A 27928-nucleotide genomic window follows, 5' to 3' on the forward strand; every position below is an offset into this window, starting at 1 on the left:
AATCCAAACAAATGGAATTTCAGTCACCATTGTGTGGAGATTTTGGATGTGCCTGAACGCATAATGTTTATTAGATGCGTAAACAGTCTTAGGGCAACCATAGCTTTGTTTTAATTACTTTCTTCCACAGAGTCAGTATTTTCCATTTATTTCGCCTCATTTTAAGTGGTGTCCTTATTATTAGTTAACAATGCCGGTGCATGCTATACGACTGTGAGATGAATTCAAGTGTGTCGTTACAAACTGAGCTGATGACGGCCCAAGACTTTTGCACAGTTGGATCTTCACTCATTCAATGTCTCCCTTTGAGCAAGTGACGTGTATTATTAAGCAAGTTGCTTGGAAGAAAAAAAAAGGTCAAATGTCAGAAACGCTCCTCCCACCTCCGCCCCTTGCCTTTTGTGAGTCATTTTATACAGCGTGAAGATAAAAAAAAGCAAAATGCAAAGAGCAAACGGCACCCGTCCATCCCCAACCTGCATCGAGATCAAGTATCGTGTGTTGGTGTTGACCTGCTTCACCTTGTACAGCTGTATTCCTACAAATATGGGTTACTGTATCGTTGATACTGTAGTTTCAAAGACGTCAACAACTATTTTTATGAAATGCGACAGTACTGATATATTACATTTTGCTATTGAAAAATGTTGGAAAAAAAAAACAAAAAAAAAACCTTGTTTACCGAAAGATATTCTGAAATCCTGTCAAATAAACTTCTTGACATGGTGGACAAGAGATTGTTTTACTTGTCATGACAATACAGAAGATATAACAAGATATCAAGATTTGATTTAATAAACGTTTACACATAGGCACCTTTTGTGTGTGTGTGTGTGTGTGGTATTAATGTTAAAACACTGTCATTTGTGATAATACGGGACTTTATCTTTTTTTTTTTTAAAGTGACATTATTTAGCTTTCAAGAAGAGCAAGATGTCAGCTGACTCACGACTGAGTTGGACTCCGCAGGAGGAGGCGGGGCTTGATGGTTGGTCTGCTGCGCACCGGGATTCTCCTCCTGAAACGATAAAATATATCAATCAATCAATCAATGTTTATTTATATAGCCCAAAGTCTCAAAGGTCTGCACAAGCCACAACGACATCCTCGGTTCAGAGCCCACATAAGGGCAAGGAAAAACTCACAACCCAGTGTGATGTCGATGTGAATGACTATGAGAAACCTTGGAGAGGACCGCAGATGCGGGGCCTTGTAAAAAAAAAAAAAAAAATCATTGTATGTGATTGGATAAACCACTTCTCCGTTAGAGATGTCCGATAATGGCTTTTTTGCTGATATCCCGATATTGTCCAACTCTTAATTACCGATTCCGATATCAACCGATACCGATATATACAGTCGTGAAATTAACACATAATGTGGTTAGAGTGTCCGGCCTGAGATCGGTAGGTTGTGAGTTCAAACCATGGCCGAGTCATACCAAAGACTATAAAAAAATGGGACCCATTGCCTCCCTGCTTGGCACTCAGCATCAAGGGTTGGAATTGGGGGTTAAATCACCAAAAATGATTCCCGGGCGTGGCACCGCTGCTGCCCACTGCTCCCCTCACCTCCCAGGGGGTGAACAAGGGGATGGGTCAAATGCAGAGGACACATTTCACCACACCTAGTGTGTGTGACAATCATTGGTACTTTAACTTTAACTTTAGTGTTAATTCCACAACTGTATATATCGGTATCGGTTGATATCGGAATCGGTAATTAAGAGTTGGACAATATCGGGATATCAGCAAAAAACCCATTATCGGACATCTCTAATTGTAAAATATGTGGATGGAGAGGGGTGTTGTCAATATTCAGTGTTTTATCCTTCATAGTTAATATTGTAACATTCTTTATTTTCATGTACATTCTGGGTGTCTCATTCAGTAAAAACATTTTTAAATTCCATTCCGTTTTTTAAGACGGTCTGTCAATGTTTTTAGCTTTCAATCAGACATTATTGTGAGGTTTTGTATTAGTGTTCCTAAAAATAGATATATCGGCCCCCAGACACATTCTTTTCCTCTTAATTTGGCACCCCGGGTCCTAATAATTGCCCAGGCCTGCACTAGACTGAACATTTTTTAACACTGGATGTTTACATTGTCACTTTAAAGACATCAACTGGAAGTTATTCTTTTTAATATTTGCTCTCGCAATTATTGGCACTTAGAAACACTTGTTTGTAGTACAAAATATGATTAGAACATTTGAGCGTTATGTTTGTGTTCGATGACAATAGGTGTGTTTATCCTAATCATTCCTGCCACTTCAGTTTACACACTCTGGCATTTTATATACTGCAATAATATCGTAGCGTGGCCTTAAAGGCCTACTGAAAGCCACTACTAGCGACCACGCAGTCTGATAGTTTATATATCAATGATGAAATCTTAACATTGCAACACATGCCAATACGGCCGGGTTAACTTATAAAGTGCAATTTTAAATTTCCCGCTAAACTTCCGGTTGAAAACGTCTATGTATGATGACGTATGCGCGTGACGTCAATCGTTGATGCGGAAGTATTCGGACACCATTGTATCCAATACAAAAAGCTCTGTTTTCATCGCAAAATTCCACAGTATTCTGGACATCTGTGTTGGTGAATCTTTTGCAATTTGTTTAATGAACAATGAAGACTGCAAAGAAGAAAGATGTAGGGGGGATCGGTGTATTAGCGGCTGGCTGCAGCAACACAACCAGGAGGACTTTGACTTGGATAGCAGACGCGCTATCCGACGCTAGCCGCCGCTAGCCGCCGCTAGCCGCCGCTAGCCGCCGCTAGCCGCCGCTAGCCGCCGACCGCATCGATGATCGGGTGAAGTCCTTCGTCGCTCCGTCGATCGCTGGAACGCAGGTGAGCACGGGTGTTGATGAGCAGATGAGGGCTGGCTGGCGTAGGTGGATAGCTAATGTTTTTAGCATAGCTCTGTGAGGTCCCGTAGCTAAGTTAGCTTCAATGGCGTCGTTAGCAACAGCATTTTTAAGCTTCGCCAGGCTGGAAAGCATTAACCGTGTATTTACATGTCCATGGTTTAATAGTATTGTTGATTTTCTGTCTATCCTTCCAGTCAGGGGTTTATTTATTTTGTTTCTATCTGCAGTTAAGCCCGATGCTATCACGTTAGCTCCGTAGCTAAAGTGCTTCGCCGATGTATTGTGGTGGAGATAAAAGTCACTGTGAATGTCCATTTCGCGTTCTTGACTCTCATTTTCAAGAGGATATAGTATCCGAGGTGGTTTAAAATACAAATCCGTGATCCACAATAGAAAAAGGATAAAGTGTGGAATCCAATGAGCCAGCTTGTACCTAAGTTACGGTCAGAGCGAAAAAAGATACGTCCTGCACTGCACTCTAGTCCTTCACTCTCACTTTCCTCATCCACAAATCTTTCATCCTCGCTCAAATTAATGGGGTAATCGTCGCTTTCTCGGTCCGAATCGCTCTCGCTGCTGGTGTAAACAATGGGGAGATGTGAGGAGCCTTTCAACCTGTGACGTCACGCTACTTCCGGTACAGGCAAGGCTTTTTTTATCAGCGACCAAAAGTTGCGAACTTTATCGTCGATGTTCTCTACTAAATCCTTTCAGCAAAAATATGGCAATATCGCGAAATGATCAAGTATGACACATAGAATAGATCTGCTATCCCCGTTTAAATAAAAAAAATTCATTTCAGTAGGCCTTTAATATCGTGGTAATATCAAACCATGATATTTGAAATCGTTAAATCCCTAGCTGACAACAAACATAACTCATGGGGCATGGTTTATGTGCTTAAAGCAGAAAAGGGGTGGGATATAATTCTTAGAACACTTTGGAAAGTTAGCGCCCTCTAGGGACTCGCTCAAGGTTGCCAACAGCCCTTTTATTGTGTCCGCTTCGGGCGCTCTGTACGCGCCTGTACTGCAGTGAAAAATCTGATGCGGAATGCAACGTCATTAAATTCACAAAGTGGACGAGAACCTTGAGAGGTGTGTAGACCGCCGTTTGGAAGCGACAGCAGACCACGTCCACCAAGAAGCCCACCATGCCGTGCAGCATGCCTGCAACAAAGAAAATACTTTTTACTGTCTGACAGAAGAACTTTTTATGCCAATAATGCTTCTTTTCCCATATCATTGAGGAAGTACTGTACTTTAATATATGTTGGAAAATTAAATGTTAATCGTAGAATGGCAGCTAAAAAATGTGTTGTTTTTTTCAAAACATTTTCATTAGAGATGTCCGATAATATCGGTCTGCCGATATTATCGGCCGATAAATGCGTTAAAATGTAATATCGGAAATTATCGGTATCGTTTTTTTTTATTATCAGTATTGTTTTTTTATTTTATTTTTTTTAAATTAAATCCACATAAAAAACACAAGATACACTTACAATTAGTGCACCAACCCAAAAAACCTCCCTCCCCCATTTACACTCATTCACACAAAAGGGTTGTTTCTTTCTGTTATTAATATTCTGCTTCCTACATTATATATCAATATATATCAATAGTCTGCAAGGGATACAGTCCGTAAGCACACATGATTGTGCGTGCTGCTGGTCCACTAATAATACTAACCTTTAACAGTTAATTTTACAAATTTTCATTAATTACTAGTTTCTATGTAACTGTTTTTATATTGTTTTACTTTCTTTTTTATTCAAGAAAATTTGTTTAATTTATTTATCTTATTTTATTTGATTCATTTTTTTTTAAAAGTACCTTATCTTCACCATACCTGGTTGTCCAAATTAGGCATAATAATGTGTTAATTCCACGACTGTATATATCGGTTGATATCGGTATCGGTTGATATCGATATCGGTAATTAAAGAGTTGGACAATATCGGCATATCGGATATCGGCAAAAAGCCATTATCGGACATCCCTAATTTTCATGATGAATTGTAACATTTTCCACCACCATGTAACCAGTGGTCCACTACACAATTTTGTGTGATACAAAGAGCTATCATTCTTAAGAAACTAAATATGGAAGGCACGAGGGGTGCTCAAAAGAATCCACTCACGTCCAAATCTCGATTTTTATTTATTCCGATTCTAAAGCGATTTATCATTTTTGAGAATCACATTTTTTTTTAATTTTTTTGTTTTTTTCAGGATTAAAAACATTAAACAACTATTATTATGGGCCTGCTGCAATGCAAGCAGCCCATACTAGTATTGCTCATACCGCTAACTTTATTTTTAAATTATTTTTATACAAACCCCATTTCCATGTGAGTTGGGAAATTGTGTTAGATGTAAATATAAATAGCTAAGTTAGCTTCAATTGTTAAGCTTCGCCAAGCTGGAAATTATTAACCGTGTATTTACAAGTTCATGGTTTAATAGTATTGTTGATCTTCTGTCTATCCTTCCAGTCAGGGTTTTTTAAAATTTTGTTTCTATCTGCATTTGAGCCTGATGCTATCACGTTAGCTCCGTAGCTAAGTTAGCTTCAATTGTTAAGCTTCGCCAAGCTGGAAATTATTAACCGTGTATTTACATGTTCATGGTTTAATAGTATTGTTGATCTTCTGTCTATCCTTCCAGTCAGGGTTTTTTTAAATTTTGTTTCTATCTGCATTTGAGCCTGATGCTATCACGTTAGCTCCGTAGCTAAGTTAGCTTCAATTGTTAAGCTACGCCAAGCTGGAAATTATTAACCGTGTATTTACATGTTCATGGTTTAATAGTATTGTTGATCTTCTGTCTATCCTTCCAGTCAGGGTTTTTTTTAAAATTTTGTTTCTATCTGCATTTGAGCCTGATGCTATCACGTTAGCGCTGTAGCTAAAGAGCTTCACCGATGTATTGTCGTGGAGATAAAAGTCACTGTGAATGTCCATTTCGCATGCTCGACTCTCATTTTCAAGAGGATATAGTATCCGAGGTGGTTTAAAATACAAATCCGTGATCCACAATAGAAAAAGGACAAATTGTGGAATCCAATGAACCCTTGTACCTAAGTTACGGTCAGAGCGAAAAAAGATACACCCTGCACTACACTCTAGTCCTTCACTCTAACGTTCCTCATCCACGAATCTTTCATCCTCGCTCAAATTAATGGGGTAATCGTCGCTTTCTCGGTCCGAATCTCTCTCGCTCCATTGTAAACAACGGGGAATTGTGAGGAATCCTTCCTCCTGTGACGTCACGCTACTTCCGGTATAGGCAAGGCTTTTTTTTATCAGCGACCAAAAGTTGCAAACTTTATCGTCGTCGTTCTATACTAAATCCTTTCAGCAAAAATATGGCAATATCGCAAAATGATCAAGTATGACACATAGAATGGATCTGCTATTCCCGTTTAAATACAAAAAATTCATTTCAGTAGGCCTTTAAAGTATGGTAAAAAAAAAATTGAACTTTTGAATTTAAAACTAATTAACATTTTCTCAAATAAACTTCTGATACATTTTAGGTACTCCAATTAAAAATATTAATTGTGGGACTGTTTGGCTTGTGGAAAAATATACACAGTAAGTGTGTTAGGTTGATGGTGTACCTGTAGTGGAGAAGATACCTCCAACGATGCCACACAGCCTGACTAGAAACTTCCATAGCGGCATGTGCTGCTCGCTGACTTTCACCATCAGAGAGCTAATGTCATACTTCATAAAAATCCCTGAGATGCCGTGGCTGCCTGCAGCGTGGTTTATGGCTCGTTCCTGCAGAGGACAAACATTGTCACGTAATAAAATAAAAAATAAAAAAAACACTTTAAGACTGTTTTGAGGAATAGGTTTTTGAAAATAAAACTCTACCCTCTCCGTGACCGAGTACTGGTGCATGTCCGCCGAGACCTTGTAGGTGTTGAGTTTGGTAGGAACAATGGTGAGGAAGTACTGAAACATGTGGTTAGCTGGCAGAAACAAAGAGAGACAATTCAATTATGGAGCATGCTAACTCGGGGTGTGCCATCACACTTCAGAGTGCTAAGATTCAAGTATTACAAGTCAAACACAAATACAAATCGACGGAGTAGACATTGAAAGGGTCAAATAAAACACATTTTTGGGTGTAATAATAGATGATAAAATGAACTATAAAAATATACACCATAAAGTAGCAAGAAACGCGTCAATAATGAATAAAGCAAAACATGATCTGGACCAAAAATCACTCCATATTCTCTACTGCTCGCTAGTGTTACCATATCTGAGTTATTGTGTAGAAATATGGGAAATAACTACAAAAGTACACTTAATTCACTAACAGTAAGGGTGTAACGGTACGTGTATTTGTATTGAACCGTTTCGGTACGGGGGTTTCGGTTCGGTTCGGAGGTGTACCGAACAAGTTTCCACACGGACATATTAAGTAGCGTAACGCACGTTGTGTAAACCAGTGTTTTTCAACCACTGTGCCGCGGCACACTGTCTGGTGTGCCGTGGGAAATTATGCAACTTCACCTAATTTATCCCAAAAATATTTTTTGCAAATCCAAAATTAGAATCTGCCAATAATGTGCCGTTGCTTAGAGTCTGTGCTGCGTAAAACTCGGCAGGGTAACCACGTAATACTCCATGTCAGCAGGTGGCAGCATTGCTTTGTAAAAGTCGGAATGTGTCGGGTGAGACGAGGAGGGTTTGTTGTGATCCCGATATGCAGACCACAGTGGGAGGCAGAGTGCAGGTAAAAAGGGTATGTAATGCATAAACCCAAAATGAACGAAAGGAAAAGGCTATGCAAAACAAAAGTCAAACTGAACTGGCTACAAAGTAAACAGAGACAGAATGCTGGACGACAGCAAAAACTTACGGCATCCACAAAGTACATCCGTACGTGACATGACAATCAACAATGTCCACACAAAGAAGGATAGCAACAACGTAAATAGCCTTGCTTGCTAACACAAAGCAGGTGCGCAGAATAGCGCTCAAAGGAAGACATGAAGCCACTACAGGAAAACACCGGCAATACAGGGATGGCCACCAAAATAAGCAAGACAAGAACTAAAGCACTACACACAGGAAGACACCAACACACTCAAAATAAGACACGACGACTTGGTGGAGTTACATTTTTTAAAGTTTTCTGCTGGTGGTGTGCCTCCGGATTTTTTTTATGACAAAAATGTGCCTTGCCTCAAAAAAGGTTGAAAAACACTGGTGTAAAAAACGCACAACACACGGCATGCTAGCAGCTAACGGGCTAGGATAGACTGACCATACGTCCTCTTTTCACCGGACATGTCCTCCTTCGCAGAGCTGTCCGGGCGGAGTTTCTTAAATGCCTCAAATGTCCGGCATTTTGAGTTAGGGTTGCGTGTATTTTCAATGTACGTTCAGGGTTAAGAAGGGGTTAAACACAAAACAAATTGTGAAGGTGTGCAGCAGCGTTGGTGAGGGAGGGGCAGAGACAGAGAGAGCGAGAGAGTTATGATAAGAGTTATGAGAGAGTTATGCTTTTTATTCATAGATTTATCAGATTTAATTTTTTATTATCTATAGCAGGGGAGTCAAAAGTGGCTGTGGGCCATTTGCGGCCCACAGCTAATGTTTTAAAGGCCCACGACACATTCTAAAAAATACTATTAAAATAAACAAAAACATAACAAAAGTGAAATAAAAAAGCTTAAAGGTGAAATGTAATTTAGAAAAAGTTGCAATGTTGACTAATAAAACAAAGTTGTTTTGCTCAAAACATAATATTGAATCAAAATCAATGTTATTATGAATTATTGACCTATCCAAGGTTCCCATTACTTCACATCAAATATTCCACTAAGAAAAATATTTTTGGTGGAATATTTTGCAAATTTGGTAAATAAATAACCCAAAAATGTATATTTTGTTGTTTTCTTACTGTACCGAAAATGAACCGAACCGTGACCTCTAAACCGAGGTACGTACCGAACCGAAACGTTTGTGTACCGTTACACCCCTACCAAGACGTGCAATCCTCTGCGCACAGTCTTGGTAGATCAGCTTTGCTTGTGCAATCAAGTTTGTATCTACTTGAACTAAAATCTTCAGGTTTTTTGCCCAACTCTGCAGGTTTAATATTGTAGCGTCATGTATAGTGTTGACTGTTGAGTTGAGTTTTCTGTGGCTTTTTTGTTTTAACAAATGTCTGGGTGTTTTGTCTTTCTGCTACCATAGAAAAGAACTGACTTTTGAGCATTTGCTCCTCGATAAGATGTTGCGATGTAACACGGAATCGATGTATCGGCCCACCCCCACTGCTAACGGAGCATGTCCTACATTCTGTGGTGACTTTCTCTGTGCCGTCGAGGGGGCTGATGATGCCAGGGATGTCCTCTCCGAAAGACAGGTGGTCGATGCGGTGGGAGAAGTTAAAACCTATTTTTAAAAAATACAAATAAAAACACAAAAAAAGTCAAGCCAGAGTGACTTTGGCAAGAAACTAAACAAATGATTGGCAAAGGAGGAAGGAGGCACACGCTCACTGTCATGGCTGACGAGAGCTGCCAGGTGGGCGTGGCCTCGTGGATGTGGGATGGACCTGTGCAGAAAAAAATATGGTGATAGTCGAGCATAATAATGCAAAACTGACTTTTTAACGATGTTACAACAGAAAAGTGTGTTTATACTAGAGATGTCGATAAATGCTTTAAAATGTAATATCGCAAATTATCGGTATCGGTTTCAAAAAGTAAAATGTATGACTTTTTGAAAAATGCCGCTGTGTACACGGACGTAGGGAGAAGTACAGAGCGCCAATAAACCTTAAAGGCACTGCCTTTGCGTGCCGGCCCAATCACATAATACCTACGGCTTTTCACACACACAGGTGAATGCAAGGCATACTTGGTCAACAGCCATACAGGTCACACTGAGGGTGGCCGTATCAGTGCTTCCCACACATTCATTTATTTGTGGCGGCCTGCCACGAAAGAATTACGTCCGCCACAAATTTAAAAAAAATATATATATATTTTTTTTTTTGTCCTTTCCAGCTTCTCAGGCAAATCATATAGTTGATGTAGATGCCCATATAGGCTGTTCAGATTTACTTTACAAAAGAGACGTGTAGGATACTTCTCTTGTTGCCTTATTTGTATTTGACCACTACTGTTTTCTGTTTATTTGTTACTGACTGTGACAGGACACCTCTGCCTCTGTTTCACTTTATGTTGCTGGTAAATAATATGGTTGTAGTAGTAGGCTAAAGTTAAATTATTTAGCATGCACTAATTAAAGGGGCAGAGTTTTAAGAGACATTTTAGCTTTTATATTTTATAAGATATATTTTTTGTAAGAACCACAATTAAATATATTTCAGTGAATAACTTATTGTTCAAATCTGTATATAAATATGTACATAAAGTGTTGTAATTATATTGTAAAATGGATGGATGGATGGACGTTTAAAACAAAACTGTTATTATTAATTAGTAAGCATACATTTTTTGAGCCTTTTTAGAGAAAATCATATCATTGTAGTAAATTATGCAAATTACTCGATGATATAGTGACCACGCCCCCACCGCCACAGGTATCTTGGCAGTTTATGAGAAACACTGCGTATAAACAACTTTAACACTGTTACAAATATGCGCCACACTGTGAACCCACACCAAACAAGAATGACAAACACATTTCGGGAGAACATCCGCACCGTAACACAACATAAACACAACAGAACAAATACCCAGAACCCCTTGCAGCACTAACTCTTCCGGGACGCTACAATATACACCCCCCGCCACACTTGGCATCCATTAATTTTTAACGGTAATGAAAGGTTCCCACTTTCCCACTCGTAAACATAGGGACACAGGAAGTGATTATGTCGCCGTTATAAATAGTTTGTCTGCGTTAGCGCTTATAACAACAGTATCACTAAAACTTGTTAATATTCAAGTCACCAAATGTAAATGGAATATTGTTGGTGCTTTTTGAATGGTTATTTATCTGATTTTATGGGCAAAATAGTGGAGCTCCCATTGTGTGAATGCTCCAAAACATTCACATATATGGTTTTCTACACCAAAATTCATCTATTTATTAAACTTCTTCAACTTCTTCTTCTCCAGATTTTGGCGCGCTCTATCTTCCACATTTTTCAACCGATTCAAACCGTTCCAACTTCAAACTGTTCAGCCTATTCGGGAATCACGGGCTTTCCCTTGACAAATTCCAAAATTTCCCAGATTTAACCAGAATTCCAGGTTTTCCGGGACATTTTTCCCCATTCAAAATGAATAGGCCATTTTTCAAACTTCCACCATTTCCACATTTTTCAACCGATTCAAACCATTCCACCTTCAACACATTCCACCATCCTGGAAATTTAAACTACCTTTTTTTCCCAAGTTCAAAAAAAAATCCAGGATTTTCCAGAATTCCTGGTTTTTCAAAGCTCTATTTCCACCCTTTTTCCTGGCGACTACTTCTCCCACATTTTTCAACACATTTCAACCGTTCCACCGTCAAAACATTTCTCTTAATCAGGACAAAAAACAAAGTTGTTTTTTGAAATGGAAAAATTCCTGATTTTCCCGAAATTCCGTAAAACCATTTCTCAATTCAACATGTTACTACTTCAACATTTCTCGACCGATTTAAAAAATTCCAACACCAACCATTTCAACTCCTTCAGGCCATTCCATTTTTTTACCATTTTCAAAAAAATTCCCGCTTTTCCCGAAATTCCCACATTTTTGGGAAATTCCCATCAAAATCAATGGGACATTCTTCAAAGTTCCACAACTCCCACATTTTTCATCTGGTTCTAAGTGTTCCAACTTCAAAATATTCAGTCTGTTTGCCTCATCTAGTTTAATATTTACAATGCATTTAAAAAAAATCCATCCACCGTCATGTCTTTCATAATGATTGTGAACATGAAAAAAAAGAAAAAAAAGTGCAGTTTCCCTTTAACCCTGTAACACCCCTTGTTGTAAAATGACAATGTTACCTTTAACCATCCTAAAAAACAATCTGTTATATATTTTTTTACCACATTTACATGGTCATTGGGTCCTATTATTCAGTCTCACAAGGCTATTGGATCGTACATTTGTTTATAAGTCACGCCTTCTGGCAATGAACTCACACAACCTCTCAAGGTTTTCTTCGAACAACATCTATTTGTTTCATTGGACTGGATTCATCAGATTCAAGTAATTAAAATACCTTTAAATATATTTTTTGGTTGTTATTACAATGTCTAGACTAGAGCATGTACATATGTAGTTATTGTGAAACAGATGCATCAAATTTCATTTAGAGCTTGTTATATAATTGTTGCAATTATAAAAGAGGGGGAAAAAGCGTTTTTTAAGAGTTGTATCTTGTTTCATATTTTTTATATTTGTAATAAATGACTTCATAAAAATATAACTAATGTGTGATTATTATTAATGGTATATACCGTTATGGGGCTAAGTAAGCAATCAACCCTGCAAATGAACCCTTAGTTGTTCAGACAATATGAGTACAAATAAAGAAATTTTGCTCCCATCAAAGCCCAATGTTGCAATATTACAACATTTCTCTAAAAACATACATTAATTTTTTATTTTTTTTAACTTTCTGCATCAAATGCCTCCTACAACAACATCTGAAAGGTCAAATCTTTTTATTTTTTTTAGGTTTTTCTATATTTGGGTCTTACAGGGTTAAGATGACCAGTTAACTGTAATACCCTCTAATTACATCAGAGATACATTTCATCTTACGGCGCACATCCAACTCAGTAAACAACACACCCACGAGAAGTCTCCTCTGTCTGTCACTCAGTGGAGAGTAGAGAGGAAAAACCTCACACTTGCGGGCAAATATGTCGCTAGTTTTATCTCTCGGCGCCAAGTCCTTGAATGGGTTGTAAAAAGTTGATCAATTTGGCACCAGAGTTCGTTGGAAACACTGACTTGCAAAACCGCTGTAAGCAGAAATACACATTTTATTGGCTTTTACACCACGCCGACTAGAAGCGGAGAGACGCTGTGCCTTAATGTTGCCCAGAAAATGAGGCGACAACAAACTCACATGTGGAGAGCTTTTAATCACATTCGCTCACAAGGTAGGGGAGGATTAGTCATTTTCAGGATATCTGAAACATTTTTCCCCATTTTCATTATGTGGTAAACCCAAGAACAATTTTCCAGGTTCTCCAGGACCACAAATCAATATATGGACTATAAAAGTGTGAACATACTTGCCAACTGTGATGTGGAAGTTTCCGGCCACCTTGTTGACGTACAGATGTCCGTGAATCCTGCAGGCGGTCAAAGATATGCTGCTGTCCATGCTGAAAAAAACACATTAGTTCAAAAGGTGAGTGTGGGTCAGTGCCTTTCCACATCCAGCAGATGGTGCTGTTTGATCTCATTTCAGTGACTCAACTGTGACATGTCTGGCAATATTTATAATGCGGTTTACAGTTATTTCCTCAGAAAACTAGTTGAGATTGAATCAACATCAACTCTACTGGTTGCAGCCAGCAGGCATGTGATTTGAACTTAATGAAAAAAAATGAAAATAAGCCAAGGGTCTGGGGGCCGCAGGTCCAGGGTGGGACCCTGGTGAGGAAACATGGGGGTACAAACAATGTTTATTCTACTAGCTAACTTCCTTTATCTGAATAGCCATTTGTGATTTATAGCATGAAACAAAAAATATCTTGTTGTTTATGTTTCAAAATGATTCAACTATTTAATGTCGAAATATATATATGTTTCAGTCACTATGTTATTTAGTCACTACTGTAATTAAAACTTGTGTTCACATCCACAGGAACCACAAGGGTTAGCCTACACTATACAGTATTTACAACCTTACTAGTGTTCACTTCACAGCCAAAGATGGTTCATCTAGTTATTGACATTATTTACACATTACTTGGTCTGTTTCAGTCACTATGTTATTTAGTCACTACAGTCATTACAATTTGTGTTCACCTCCACAGGAACCACATGGGTTAGCCTACTCTATACAGTATTTACAACCTTACTAGTGTTCACTTCACAGCCACAGATGGTTCTTCTAATTATTGACATTATTTACACATTACTTTGTCCGTTTCAGTCACTATGTTATTTAGTCACTACAGTAATTACAACTTGTGTTCACATCCACAGGAACCACATGGGTTAGCCTACTCTATACAGTATTTACAACCTTACTAGTGTTCACTTTACAGCCACAGATGGTTCATCTAGTTATTGACATTATTTACACATTGTTTTGTCTGTTTCAGCCACTATGTTATTTAGTCACTACAGTAATTACAACTTGTGTTCACATCCACAGGAACCACATGGGTTAGCCTACTCTATACAGTATTTACAACCTTACTAGTGTTCACTTCACAGCCACAGAAGGTTAATCTACTTATTCACATTATTTACACATTACTTTGGCTATTTTGGATTTGATGGCTCTGACATGAGCCTTCCTGGCAAATTTCTGAGCAGCTTGCATTTTCCTTTTTGTTTCTGCTTTAGTGGATTCTGCCTTGGATTTTATAGCCATTTTCTGTCTCTTGGACTCCCTCTCCACTTCTAACTGCTCCAAACGCAAAAATCATAAAGAGTACAAACAAATGTTTATTCTATTAACTAACATACTTTATCTGAATAGCCATTTGTGATTTATAGCATGAAATAACAAATATCTTGCAGTCACGTTGTTTTTGTTTCAAAATGATTCAACTATTCAATGTCAAAATATAAAGAGTCGAAATAATGAATAACATGTCAGCTACTGTCTTGTTGTAAAACACCGATTAAAATGAAATGTAGCATTCAGACCGGCTATACCAGGGGTCACCAACCTTTTTGAAATCAAGAGCTACTTCTTGGGTACTGATTAATGCAAAGGGCTACCATTTTGATACACACTTAAATAAATTGCCAGAAATAGCCAATTTGCTCAATTTACCTTTAACTCTATGTTATTATTAATAATTAATGATATTTACACTTAATTGAACGGTTTAAAAGAGGAGAAAACACGAAAAAAAATGACAATTAAATTTTGAAACATAGTTTATCTTCACTTTCGAATCTTTAAAATTCTAAATTCAACCGAAAAAAAGAAGACAAAAACTTAAAAAAATAATTTATGGGACATCATTAGTAATTTTTCCTGATTAAGATTAATTTTAGAATTTTGATGAAATGTTTTAAATAGGTTAAAATCTAATCTACACTTTGTTAGAATATATAACAAATTGGACCAAGCTATATTTCAAACAAGGACAAATCCTTATTTCTTCTAGATTTTCCAGAACAAAAATTTTAAAATAAATTCAAAAGACTTTGAAATAAGATTTAAATTTGATTCTACAGATTTTCTAGATTTGCCAGAATATTTTTTTTGAATTTTAATCATAATAAGTTTGAAGAAATATTTCACAAATATTCTTCGTCAAAAAAACAGACGCTAAAATGAAGAATTAAATTACAATTTATTTATTATTCTTTACAATAAAAAAATACATTTACTTGAACATTGATTTAAATTGTCAGGAAAGAAGAGGAAGGAATTTAAAAGGTAAAAAGGTATATGTGTATAAAAATCCTAAAATCATTTTTAAGGTTGTATTTTTTCTCTAAATTTGTCTTTTTGAAAGTTATAAGAAGCAAAGTAAAACAATTAATGAATTTATTTAAACAAGTGAAGACAAATAAAAGACCAAGTCTTTAAAATATTTTCTTGGATTTTCAAATTCTATTTGAGTTTTGTCTCTCTTAGAATTAAAAATGTCGGGCAAAGCGAGACCAGCTTGCTAGTAAAATAAATAAAATTTAAAAAATAGAGGCAGCTCACTGGTAAGTGCTGCTATTTGAGCTATTTTTAGAACAGGCCGGCGGGCTACTCATCTGGTCCTTACGGGCTACCTGGTGCCCGCGGGCACCGCGTTGGTGACCCCTGGGCTATACTGTAGCAAACATGTCTGCCACAATCAGGTGTGTTCTTAAATGTGTATTCCACCTCTTCCACGTGGGCTTACATGGTAAACAACTCAAATGTCGGCAATTGTTTTATCCAGACGCATACATTTGTCCAAATGTGGCCAAGTAGACACATGCTGGGTTTCCTGGACGTGGTCTACATCGCTAAAAGAAACATCTAGGGAAAAGAATCCCTCTGCCATCTTCCACTAGTTTTTTAAAATAAATAAATCGCCCGCTTGAATATTATATTCCGTCTATTGACTCTCTCCTTGTCATTTGGGATGTCTGTTGTGATTTCACTTCCTGGTTCCAGGACCCGCCCTATCTTGCCTCTGATTGGCCTGTCCCTAATGTTTTGCCCTAATCTTAACCAATGGTGACTCATCATAGTAAACAACCAACCAATCATGGATGTTCTTATACGTAAACCAACCAATCATCATTGATGTTTCCCGTGTAGTTTGTCCCCTGAGCCGTGGAGTTGCTTCGCTACATCGCTTCCATCTTTAAGTTCATCATTTTTTAATGGAAAACCGTATTTTTTACCACTACTACTAACTGTTAAAATCATTTTTTCTAAATTATCACAAAAGCTTTGTATTACATTGACTTCCTGGCAGGGGGACCGGGAGCTGTCTTTGGGGCCTACCAGGAGGAAGGCTCGTAAAACTCCACTGTGACGTCAAAGCGGACAGATGGCAGGATCTGCCCAATTTCCAGACGAACTCTTTTTGAAGTATTTTACGAACTCTTTTTGAACTATTTTATGGAACTCTTTTTAAACTATTCTACGACATCTTCTTTTGAACTGTTCTGTAACCAAAGGCAACGCTGTTTACGACCCACTTCCCTCTGGAAGCAGCTGTGGTCAGGTGGGGGGAGAAAGTCAAATAAAGAAGGAGTGCAATCCTTTGGCAGAGCGTGGGTGACACTGTAAGAGGTTACAGGTCGACACGTTTTCTCCTCAATATTGAGTCCAAATTGAATTCTGCCTCTGTTTGATTCTTTGCCTCTTGTCTTGTTTAATAGATGTCATCCGTGTTTGAACCTGACACTAACAACCGTAGTTATTGGCAGGTATGACAAGGAGACGATCAAGATTTTAACACACATTGTAGGTCTAAAAAAACGAAGAAAAACGGAAAATATTTATTTTTTATTTTTACAGAGATAAAAAAAAGACGGATTTTCGACCACACGCCTGCATTATAAAATACAAGAAGATTAGCACCTGCCAGACTGAGCAGCTGGAGCTCCTTTTACCGCACTCTTGAAGATCAAATCCTGCAGGGAGTGCTCCACCCTTAACCGTTCCTGGATGTGAAGAAGAGTCCTGCAAAAGTTTTTCAAAAAGAAATAAACAAACATACAGAGAGACAATTCTACCCGTGTTTAACATACTTTGTTGATTCCTTTATGATCGTGGTTCACATTGCTTGTATAGTGCTCGACTAAACTGTGATATGCCCAAATGAATAGCAGATATTCTGAAGACAACATTGTAAATATGTGACCTTTTCACTCATTTCCTTTTATCTCCAATGAAAGTGTGTGAAATAGTTTGTTTCCTCAGAATGTAGGACGCTGAAAGACGTCATCAAGTCTACTTACATGTGCCATAGTCTTTGCTGTGGCGACAATTCGAAATTGACCTAAAAAGGTAGAGAGAAAAAAAAACAGTTCATTAAAGAAAACAAGTAAACAATACACAACAACGGACATTTTAATTATTCTTAAGTTTTTTTATCGTTCTTAAACGCAATTTTTCAGCTGTTTGGACACATTTGCTTAAGAAAGGTGTCAGAATAATTGTGTCTAAGTTATCACAACACTTTGTGTTGAAATGAGTTCCTGGCGAGAAGACAAAAGCTGTCTTTGAACCTACCAAGCAGAAGGCTTGTAAAACTCCACTGTGTAGGATGGGAAGCAACATGAAGGTGTTCTGTTTCTTTCATGTTTTGTAATCAACAGAAAGATATAAGTCTTGACCCAAGAACTACAAAAGCGGAGAGGAAGCAGGACCAGACTCCCCTCCAGACGACCTTTTCTTTTGAACTGTTGTAATCAAAGGCGATGGCTGTTTAGAAACAACTGTTGCCATGTAATCAGGGAAAGTCCAAATAAAAGAGGCGTACAATTTTTTGCCAGAGCGTTGTGGAACTGTACAAAGAGTACAGTCCAGACGTTACTCCTCAATTGAGCCAAATTTTATTCTGTCTCTGTTTAATTCTTTGCTTCTTGTCTTGTTTAATAGATGTCATCAGTGTTTGAACCTGACAAAAGGGTCCACGAACGTGTGGTGTTGTAGAAGTATATTGTACTCACTGTTGGCATTAACGCACTTTTTGTGCCTTTTTACGCATTGAAATCAAAAAGGAGGCGCATGTATGGAAGTCTGTGCGTCCCCGGGACGCAGATTTTTTTGTAAAATTTTTTTTTACCGACCCTGCCTTCTCTGGGTCAAAACTCCGGTTTGCTTGTTTTTTTTATCGATTATTACAGTCAACTTTGACATCCACAGGGAATCACGAGAAAGACACGGAAAGACGCTTGTTTGTGGCACTTTATTTTTTAACCTGCGAAAGCATTATGATTAATTCTTCATCTAAACGGGAAGATGTAAACATCCCATCAGTCGGCATCCAGGTGAGAACAGACTTTGTAGAGTAAGTGATTGTTTTATTATGTTTGTATATTGTTTTTTTTTATTTAGCACTTAGCAATACTTCTACCTGTGTTGTTTTTGAAGGGTAAAGCGAACGTTGTGATGCGCCCGTAAAATTAATATGCCATATGTTTACAATGAGCAGAACACGTAATAATTATGTTATTATGAATGTGCCTGTTACTACATTACATATATACTTACAGCGTGTATATAAAAGGTTTTTAGAGCGCTTTATAGGCACAATAGAGACTCCCATCTGCTCCATTGTTAGCGGAATTTTGCTAGTGTTTATTTACGAGTTAGAATGCATAAAAAAAGAAAAACATGTGTGCTCGTGTTACATATGGGTTGTGAACAACAGACAAAATTCCCCCCAAAAAGTGCAGTTCCCCTTTAAATTCAAGATTTTTTTTTTTTAAATGTTGAGGACCAATAGGAACATTTAAACCACTCACTGGTTCATATGTAAGGCCATCAGAAGCAACCATGGTCTCAGCCAGGTCCAGAACATCTGCACCTATATCTGCAGAATCAAAAACACACGTCAACATAAAGTACACACTCAAACATTTGACACACTCGTAGATATCAGAAATGTATAATTATCGTACATTTTCAAGTATTATTTGACATGTTTGTCATTTGTGGAAGTGCACTGCGTCGTCATACCGGCAGAGGTTTCTAATAATCTCATTAGAACGGGGGTCAGCAACCCGCGGCTCTTTAGTGCTCCCTGGAGCATATTAAAAAAGGATTGAAAATGGAAAGAGATGGGGGGGGGAATTTTTGTTTTGTTTTAGTATGTTTTTTGTTTGAGGACAAACCTTCCTAATTGTCAGAAAGCTCACCGTTTAATATGTTTGTGTGTATGCTTCACTGATGACACTATTTGGTGAACATCATTTTCTCCTACTCATTTCGGCGATTCTTGAAATATCCATAGTGTGGACTGTGACGCAACAGTTTGTTTACATGAAAAATCTTCCACTCCCTTGTCTCATTTTGGCCACCAAATCTTTTAAACTGTGCGTGAATGCACAAAGGTGCGCATTGTTGATGTTATTGACTTGTTGGAGTGCTAATCAGGCATATTTGGTCAGTGCATGACAGCAAGCTAATCCATGCTAAAATGCTATTTAGGCTAGCTTTATGTACATATTGCATCATTAGGCCTCATTTGTAGGTATATCATTTAATATCCTTTACTTTTATCCTCTTTCTATATAATTTATATTTGCATGTCTCATGACACATTATCTGTATGTAATATTGGCTGCCATGTTGTTCCGGACCACAGCAAACATTACCCAGCTTGCCAAAGATTGTAATAAATTCATTATTAGAAGACAGCATGCCGTTTCCTTTAACTTGGACACACACATCTATACCTTTGGCCATTCAAATCCAGTAATTTTCAGGAGTTATCGCACCTTCTGAGTAGCCTCTGATTTACTAATGGATTCTAATGTTGTAAAAATGTGTAGAATAAATATTACATTTCAACATTTCTGTCAACAAAGATTTGCTTCAGCCTGCGACACATAGTCATTTTGATAGTAGGCTAATATAGCTAATATACACATGTGTTGTCTTCATTGCAACACTTACATAAGACTTTTAAAGTCATTTTGATAGTAGGCTATTATAACTAATATAGACACTTACATCATGTGTTGTCTTCATTATAACACTTATATAAGACTTTTAAAGTCATTTTGATAGTAGGCTATTATAGCTAATATAGACACTTACATCATGTGCTGCCTTCATTATAACACTTATATAAGACTTTTAAAGTCATTTTGATAGTAGGCTATTATAGCTAATATAGACACTTACATCATGTGTTGTCTTCATTATAACACTTATATAAGACTTGTAAAGTCATTTTGATAGTAGGTTATTATAGCTAATATAGACACTTACATGTGTTGTCCTCATTACAACACTTATATAAGACTTTTAAAGTCATTTTGATAGTAGGTTATTATAGCTAATAGACACATCATGTGTTGCCTTCATTATAACACTTATATAAGACTTGTAAAGTCATTTTGATAGTAGGCTATTATAGCTAATATAGACATGTGTTGTCTTCATTGTAACACTTATATAAGACTTTTAAAATCATTTTGATAGTAGACTATCATAGCTAATATAGACACTTACATCATGTGTTGCCTTCATTGTAACACTTATATAAGACTTGTAAAGTCATTTTGATAGTAGGCTATTATAGCTAATATAGACACGTCTTGAATTGTTTTTGTTTGCGGATGACTCTGCCCTGCTGGTATCCGGCAAGGACAAGTCACAGGTGGAGAAAATCCTCAGTGCTGAGCTCTGTAGAACTTGCACCTGGCTCGCTGACAACAAACTATCCATCCACTTGGGTAAAACAGAATCCATCCTGTTTGGGTCCCACATCAAACTTAAGAGAGTCAATCACTTCACCATAAAAGTAGGTGACAGTGTCATCACCAGGAAAGATGAGGTCACCTACCTAGGTTCCATTCTAGAGGCTAACCTTTCCTGTGATAAAATGGCAACCAAGGTAATCAAAAAGGTTAACCAACGAACGAGATTTCTCTACAGAATTTCCTCTCTGGTCAACAAAAGCACCTTGAGGATTCTGGCGGGAACTCTCGTTCAACCCTTTTTCGATTACGCATGCACCTCCTGGTACCCTAGCACCTCCAAAACCCTCAAATCTAAACTCCAAACATCTCAGAACAAGCTAGTCAGGTTACTTCTAGACCTCCACCCCAGATCCCACCTCACTCCTACCCACTTCTCTAAAGTGGGCTGGCTCAAGGTGGAGGACAGAGTTAAACAACTTGCACTGAGCCTAGTCTATAAAATCCGCTACACCTCCCTGATACCGAAGTACATGTCAAACTACTTCCTTAACGTAAATGACCGCCATAACCACAACACCAGGGGGAGCTCCACTAACCACGTTAAACCCAGATTCCGAACTAACAAAGGTCTTAACTCATTCTCTTTCTATGCCACATCAATGTGGAATGCGCTCCCAACAGGTATAAAAGAAAGGGCATCTCTATCCTCCTTCAAAACCGCTATAAAAGTTCACCTCCAGGCAGCTACAACCCTAAACTAACACCCTCCCCGGATTGCTAATAATCAAATGTAAACAATCAAATGCAGATTATTTTTCTTATGCCTTCTGATCTCTCTCTCTCTCTCTCTCTCTCTCTCTCTCTCTCTCTCTCTCTCTCTCTCTCTCTCTCTCTCTCTCTCTCTCTATGTCCACTACTTGATGTCCATATCCCCACCCCCCCCACCCCCCCCACCCCACCCCCCCTCCACACTCCTGATTGTAAAGAATGTAAATAATTCAATGTGATTATCTTGTGTGATGACTGTATTATGATGATAGTATATATGATAGTATATATCTGTATCATGAATCAATTTAAGTGGACCCCGACTTAAACAAGTTGAAAAACTTATTCGGGTGTTACCATTTAGTGGTCAATTGTACGGAATATGTACTTCACTGTGCAACCTACTAATAAAGTCTCAATCAATTGTCTTCATTATAACACTTAAACAATACTTTTAAAGTCATTTTGATAGTAGGCTATTATAACTCATATAGACACTTACATCATGCGCAGTCTTCATTATAACACTTATATAAGACTTTTTTAATTTTGTTGCAGCTCCAGACAGATTTGTGTTCTGTATTTTTGGCCTTTCAACATTTTGGGTTGCCGACCCCTGCATGAGAAGAAGGTATGGGTGTACCTAATGAAGTGTCCCTGTGTCTGTATCGATGATGAGTTCAAATGGAATGACTTACACTGGCATCTCATGGCTACTGTGATGTCGATGTTTATCCGCAGTTTGCTGCACCAGAACAGAAAATAACACATTTAATAGGAAATGACAACAAACACTGAGTGGGTTGCAAGTAATAGACTGGTTTTAAACATTTTAAACATAGTCTGGGAAAAAAATCCTACACTTAAAAAAACTTACAGATTTCAATAGTATCAATCAAACAGGAGGTTAAAGTAAGACTTTTGGGCGTTACACTTAGTAATACACTTTCGTGGTCCGAATATATCAATCAACTTGTCGCTAAGATGGGTAGAAGTATCGCTGTGGTTAGGAAATGTTGTTTTTTTCCTGTGTGTAGTGTTTTAGTAGTTGTCTTGCGCTCCTATTTTGGCGACTTTTCCTGTTTTGTTGGTATTTTCCTGTAGCAGTTTCATGTCTGCCTTGACCGCTATTCCCCACACCTGTTTTGTTTTTAGCAATCAAGACTATTTAAGTTGTTTTTATCCTTCTTTGTGGGGGACATTGTGGATTGTCATGTCATATTCGAATGTACTTTGTGGACGCCGTCTCTGCCCCACATGCTGTAAGTCTTTGCTGTCGTCCAGCATTCTGTTTTTGCTTACTTTGCAGCCGGTTCGGTTTCAGTTTCGTTCTGCGTAGCCTTCCCTAAGCTTCAATGCCTTTTCTCAGGGGCACTCACCTTTTTGTTTATTTTTGGTTTAAGCATTAAATACCTTTTCACCTGCGGTAGAAAATGGATGGATGGTGTCAGAATAATTGTATATAAGTTATCACACAACTTGTTTGCTTGAAGTTCGGGTGGCCCTGGTTACTATCCACTTGTGCTCATGCAAAGGCGGACAGCTTGTAAATCTCCACTGAGTGTCTGGAATGCGCCTTGCCGTAGAAGTGTCTGTTTTTCAGATCTGGACAGCCACGGGAGGAATCGAAGTCTCCAAGAAGATAAGGCGGACGAGCAGAGAAGGGGCAAACCTGACACCGCGCCAAGCACATTTTGTTTTAACTGCTTATGAACCAGTGCTAGGTTGCTGCATAATGTGACCCCTCCCCTTAGAAGCAGCTTCAGATATGTAATCAGGGAACGCCCAAATAAATGGGGAAGCGCGGGAACTTTTTCCTCAGAGCGTGGGGTGACACTGTACGAGGGGGAAGTTCCACTCGCTCTCCTCATGAGCTAAATTGAATACTGTCTGTGTTTAATTCCTTGCTTCTCGTCCTGTTTAATAGATAGTTCGGTGTTTGAATCTTCCATCCATCCATTCATTTTCTACCGCTGGTCCCTTTCGGGGTCGCGGGGGGTGCTGGAGCCTATCTCAGCTGAATTCGGGCGGAAGGCGGGCTACACCCTGGACAAGTCGCCACCTCATCGCAGGGTCAACACAGATAGACAGACAACATTCACACTGCAAAAACTGAAATCTAAGTAAGATGAAATATCTCAAATAAGGGTGATATTTGCTTATTTTCGGTCTGATAAGATAATTCTTCTCACTAGGCAGATTTTATGTTAGAGTGTTTTACTTGTTTTAATGGTTTTGGTCCTAAATGATCTCAGTAAGATATTACAGCTTGTTGCTGAGATTTGATAAGCTATATTGAGTAAAACATGCTTGAAGCTAGAATATCAACTGTTGCAAAGCTGTGTCATTAACACTCACAAGTATAAAACTACTTTTTTAAAGTAATAATTTCTTACTTCAAGCATGAAAAAAAATAATCATGATGTCATTATGTCAAGATAATGGCACTAGCATTTACTTAATTTAAGAATATTTTTAAACATATTGAGCAAAAATGTCTCTCTTTTTTCTACCAAGAAAAGTGCACTTGTTATTAGTGAGAATATACTTATTTTACGGTATTTTTGGGTTCATTGAGGTTGGCTGATTTTACTTGTTTTGGAAAGTCTTGACAAGCCGAATTTTCTTGTTCTATTGGCAGATCATTTTGCTTAGTTCAAATAAAATACCCCTCATTTTTGTATTTTTTTTTTTTCTTGTTTTTGAACACTGACTTTTTGCAGTGCACACACTAGGGCCAATTTAGTGCTGCCAATCAACCTATCCCCAGGTGCATGTCTTTGGAGGTGGGAGGAAGCCGGAGTACCCGGAGGGAACCCACGCAGTCACGGGGAGGACATGCAAACTCCACACAGAAAGATCCCGAGCGCAGGATCGAACCCAGGACCTTCATATTGTGAGGCAGACGCACTAACCCCTCCTCCACCGTGCTGCCCGTGTGTCTGAACCTGACAGATGGAATTACGGGAAATTACATCATCTCCCACGGCGCACTAATGTTGAGTTGAGTTTGAGTTTATTTGGAACTAGGGATGGCCGATATTATCGGCCGATAAATGCGTTAAAATGTAATATCGGAAATTATCGGTATCAGTTTTTTTATTATCTGTATCGGGTTTTTTTTTTTAATTATTATTAAATCAACATAAAAAACACAAGATACACTTACAATTAGTGCACAAACCCAAAAAAACTCCCTCCCCCCATTTCTTTCTGTTATCAATATTCTGGTTCCTACATTATATATCAATATATATCAATACAGTCTGCAAGGGATACAGTCCGTAAGCACACATGATTGTGCGTGCTGCTGGTTCACTAATAGTACTAACCTTTAACAGTTAATTTTACTCATTTTCATTAATTACTAGTTTCTATGTAACTGTTTTTATATTGTTTTACTTTATTTTTTATTCAAGAAAATGTTTTTAATTTAGTTATCTTATTTTATTTTATTTTATTTTTTAAAGTACCTTATCTTCACCATACATGGTTGTCCAAATTAGGCATAATAATGTGTTAATTCCACGACTGCATATATCGGTTGATATCGGTATCGGTAATTAAAGAGTTGGACAATATCGGAATATCGGATATCGGCAAAAAGCCATTATCGGACATCTCTATTTGGAACATGCAAGCATACAACATGATACATCACAATTTCCTGTTTCTCTTCTCAACATGTTCGAAAAGGAGTAGGAAAAAGCAGAGCTTATTTAATCCTACCCCTTTTCTTTTACATAACAGTTTTACAATTCCGTCAGTCTACCCCAGGGCAGCTGTGGCTACGAAAGTAGCTTACCACCACCAGGTGTGAATGAATGATGGGTTCTCACTTCTCTGTGAAGCGCTTTGAGTGTCTAGAAAAGCGCTATAAATGATAAATGGGTTATACTTGTGTAGCGCTTTTCTACCTTCAAGGTACTCAAAGCGCTTTTGACAGTATTTCCACATTCACCCATTCACACACACATTCACACACTGATGGCGGGAGCTGCCATGCAAGGCGCTAACCAGCAGCCATCAGGAGCAAGGGTGAAGTGTCTTGCCCAAGGACACAACGGACGTGACTAGGATGGTAGAAGGTGGGGATTGAACCCCAGTAACCAGCAACCCTCCGATTGCTGGCACGGCCACTCTACCAACTTCGCCACGCGCTATATAAATCTAAGTCTTATTATTATTATTATTATTAGTTGCTAAAACTTTTGTTCACTTCATGTTCTCAATTCATTCACAATATACTCCATAAGTAATCACAATAAAAATAAACAAATAAATATATAATACTCGGTGAAGTAAGTTATATTTCATATGGTGAGATGAGTAAGATTATTTTGAAAATGAACGGATAGATCAGGGGTCGGCAACCCGCGGCTCTAGCGCCGCCCTAGTGGCTCTCTGAAGCTTTTTAAAAAATGTATGAAAAATGGAAAAAGATGCGGGAAAAAATAATAATAATTTCTTTTAATATGTTTCTGTAGGAGGACAAACATGACACAAACCTCCCTAATTGTTATAAATCACACTGTTTGTATTAAACATGCTTCCCTGATTCGAGTATTTGGCGAGCGCCGTTTTGTCCTACTAATTTTGGCGGTCCTTGAACTCACCTTAGTTTGTTTACATGTATAACTTTCTCCGACTTTCTAGGACGTGTTTTATGCCACTTCTTTTTCTGTCTCATTTTGTCCACCAAACTTTTAACGTTGTGCGTGAATGCTCAAAGGTGAGTTTTGTTGACGTTATGGACTTGTGTGGAGTGCTAATCAGACATATTTGGTCACTGCATGACTGCAAGCTAATCGATGCTAACATGCTATTTAGGCTAGCTATATGTACATATTGCATCATTATGCCTCATTTGTAGCTATATTTGAGCTCATTTAGTTTCCTTTAAGTCATCTCAATTCAATGTATATGTCATGACACACTATATGTAATATGGCTTTTAATTTGTCGCGGCTCCAGACAAATTTGTTTTTGTATTTTTGCTCCAATATGGCTCTATCAACATTTTGGGTTGCCGACCCCTGGGATAGATGGATGAAATAAATTCAGAATGTTTATCATGGTTCTTCTTCTTTGTACTTTGTAAACACTTTAAGTTTGAAGAGTTTCTTGAAGTGGATCATATTAGTACATTTTTTATTGCTTTGTTTTATCCATTCCATAATTTAATTCCACTTACAGATATACTGAAGGTCTTAAGTGTTGTACGTGCAAACAAATGTTTCAAATTACATTTTTCTCTAAGATTATTGTGATTCGTACTGTTATTATTTTTTTTTTGGAGAATTTTATTTTTATTTTCCTTATTCCTTTCTTTATTTACAACTGGATTTGTTCATGTTTTGTAACTGGATCTGTGCATTATATTATTGTACTTTGAGCTTTTTGAAAAGGACCCCCAGGAAGACTGGCCTGGCGTTTGTGCGTCGGCTAATGGCGGTCAACAATAAACAATAAACAAAATAAACAATAAACACCTGCTGAAGTCTTTGTCCACCTCGTACTCGTATTTCATCCATGTGTCTCTGTACACGAAGAACTCCAGGAAGGCTAGAACAGCCATGGCACTGAACGCAATCAGCGACACTAAAACAGAGAGACGTTCAGCGGGTGTGAAGGAGGGATTGTGGCCGCCTCACCTGTGCCGCCGCTGGCTGACGACTCCACGTAGCTCTCGGGGACTTTCGGGAAAGCGTCCAGCTCTTTGACCAGCGTCAAGGCTTTCTTTTTGCTCAATCTCCTCATCTTGGTGAGCTTTCAGCCGTCGCTGCCATAAACGGAGAATGTTGTCGGACGACTTTTCGTCGTTTTTTTGTTTTTTTTTTGGCCGGAGAGTCAACTTGGCGCCATGACAGCCGCTAGCCAGCAAGCTAGCATGGAGGTAGCTCGCTAGGCTAACTCAGGGCGAACGGTCAATTAGTTTGTGGTTTTTATGTTTAGTTTGTCGGCTAAGTCGAGGATAGAAGGTCATAAATTAAGAAAACCGTGAGGGAAAACGGGCAAGTGGAACAGGTTTTTGAGACTTCCTGTTTTGGGAAGAAAACCGCACACATTTTTGACTTAGCGCCTACTAGCGGTGGGTGCTCGCACGCCAAGGTAAGACACGGTTATCGGTTATATGGTTTTCTACATAGACATCTTATAAGTAGACGCAGCATTGGCTGCTGTGACGCGAGAAATTGGGCCGCCATCTTGAAGTGGTGATGAGGAGCCGGCGAGCAGCCTAAACTGACAGTTGACAGGT

The 27928-nt window shown here is 38.3% G+C and overlaps 1 protein-coding gene across 1 annotated transcript; it reads right to left on the reverse strand.

Annotated features, from left to right (window-relative positions):
- Positions 1–767: 767 nt before the first annotated feature.
- Positions 768–27773, reverse strand: LOC133647062 (endoplasmic reticulum-Golgi intermediate compartment protein 2-like). Its single transcript, XM_062043119.1, has 13 exons — positions 27324–27773; positions 27162–27270; positions 22368–22414; positions 18997–19064; positions 17485–17525; positions 17105–17206; positions 13131–13223; positions 9415–9470; positions 9209–9307; positions 6767–6864; positions 6508–6670; positions 3973–4052; positions 768–1018 (listed from the first exon to the last, which is right to left on the reverse strand). The coding sequence occupies exons 1-13, from the start codon at positions 27427–27429 to the stop codon at positions 920–922; spliced, it is 1161 nt and encodes a 386-aa protein (XP_061899103.1). The 5' UTR covers positions 27430–27773; the 3' UTR covers positions 768–919.
- Between the last annotated feature and the right edge of the window lie 155 nt (positions 27774–27928).

The sequence above is a fragment of the Entelurus aequoreus genome, linkage group LG03 (genome assembly GCF_033978785.1).
Source record: "Entelurus aequoreus isolate RoL-2023_Sb linkage group LG03, RoL_Eaeq_v1.1, whole genome shotgun sequence".
Lineage (NCBI taxonomy): Eukaryota > Metazoa > Chordata > Actinopteri > Syngnathiformes > Syngnathidae > Entelurus > Entelurus aequoreus.

Bases quoted from the DNA above. Each gene is read 5' to 3' on its own strand.
- LOC133647062 (XM_062043119.1), bottom strand. From the start codon at position 27,429: ATGAGGAGATTGAGCAAAAAGAAAGCCTTGACGCTGGTCAAAGAGCTG. The intron at 19,065-22,367 runs GTAAGTCATTCC...TTGATTCTGCAG, and splicing joins AGTAGCCATGAGATGCCAGT to ATATAGGTGCAGATGTTCTG. The intron at 4,053-6,507 runs GTACACCATCAA...TCTTTGTTGCAG, and splicing joins AGGTATCTTCTCCACTACAG to GCATGCTGCACGGCATGGTG.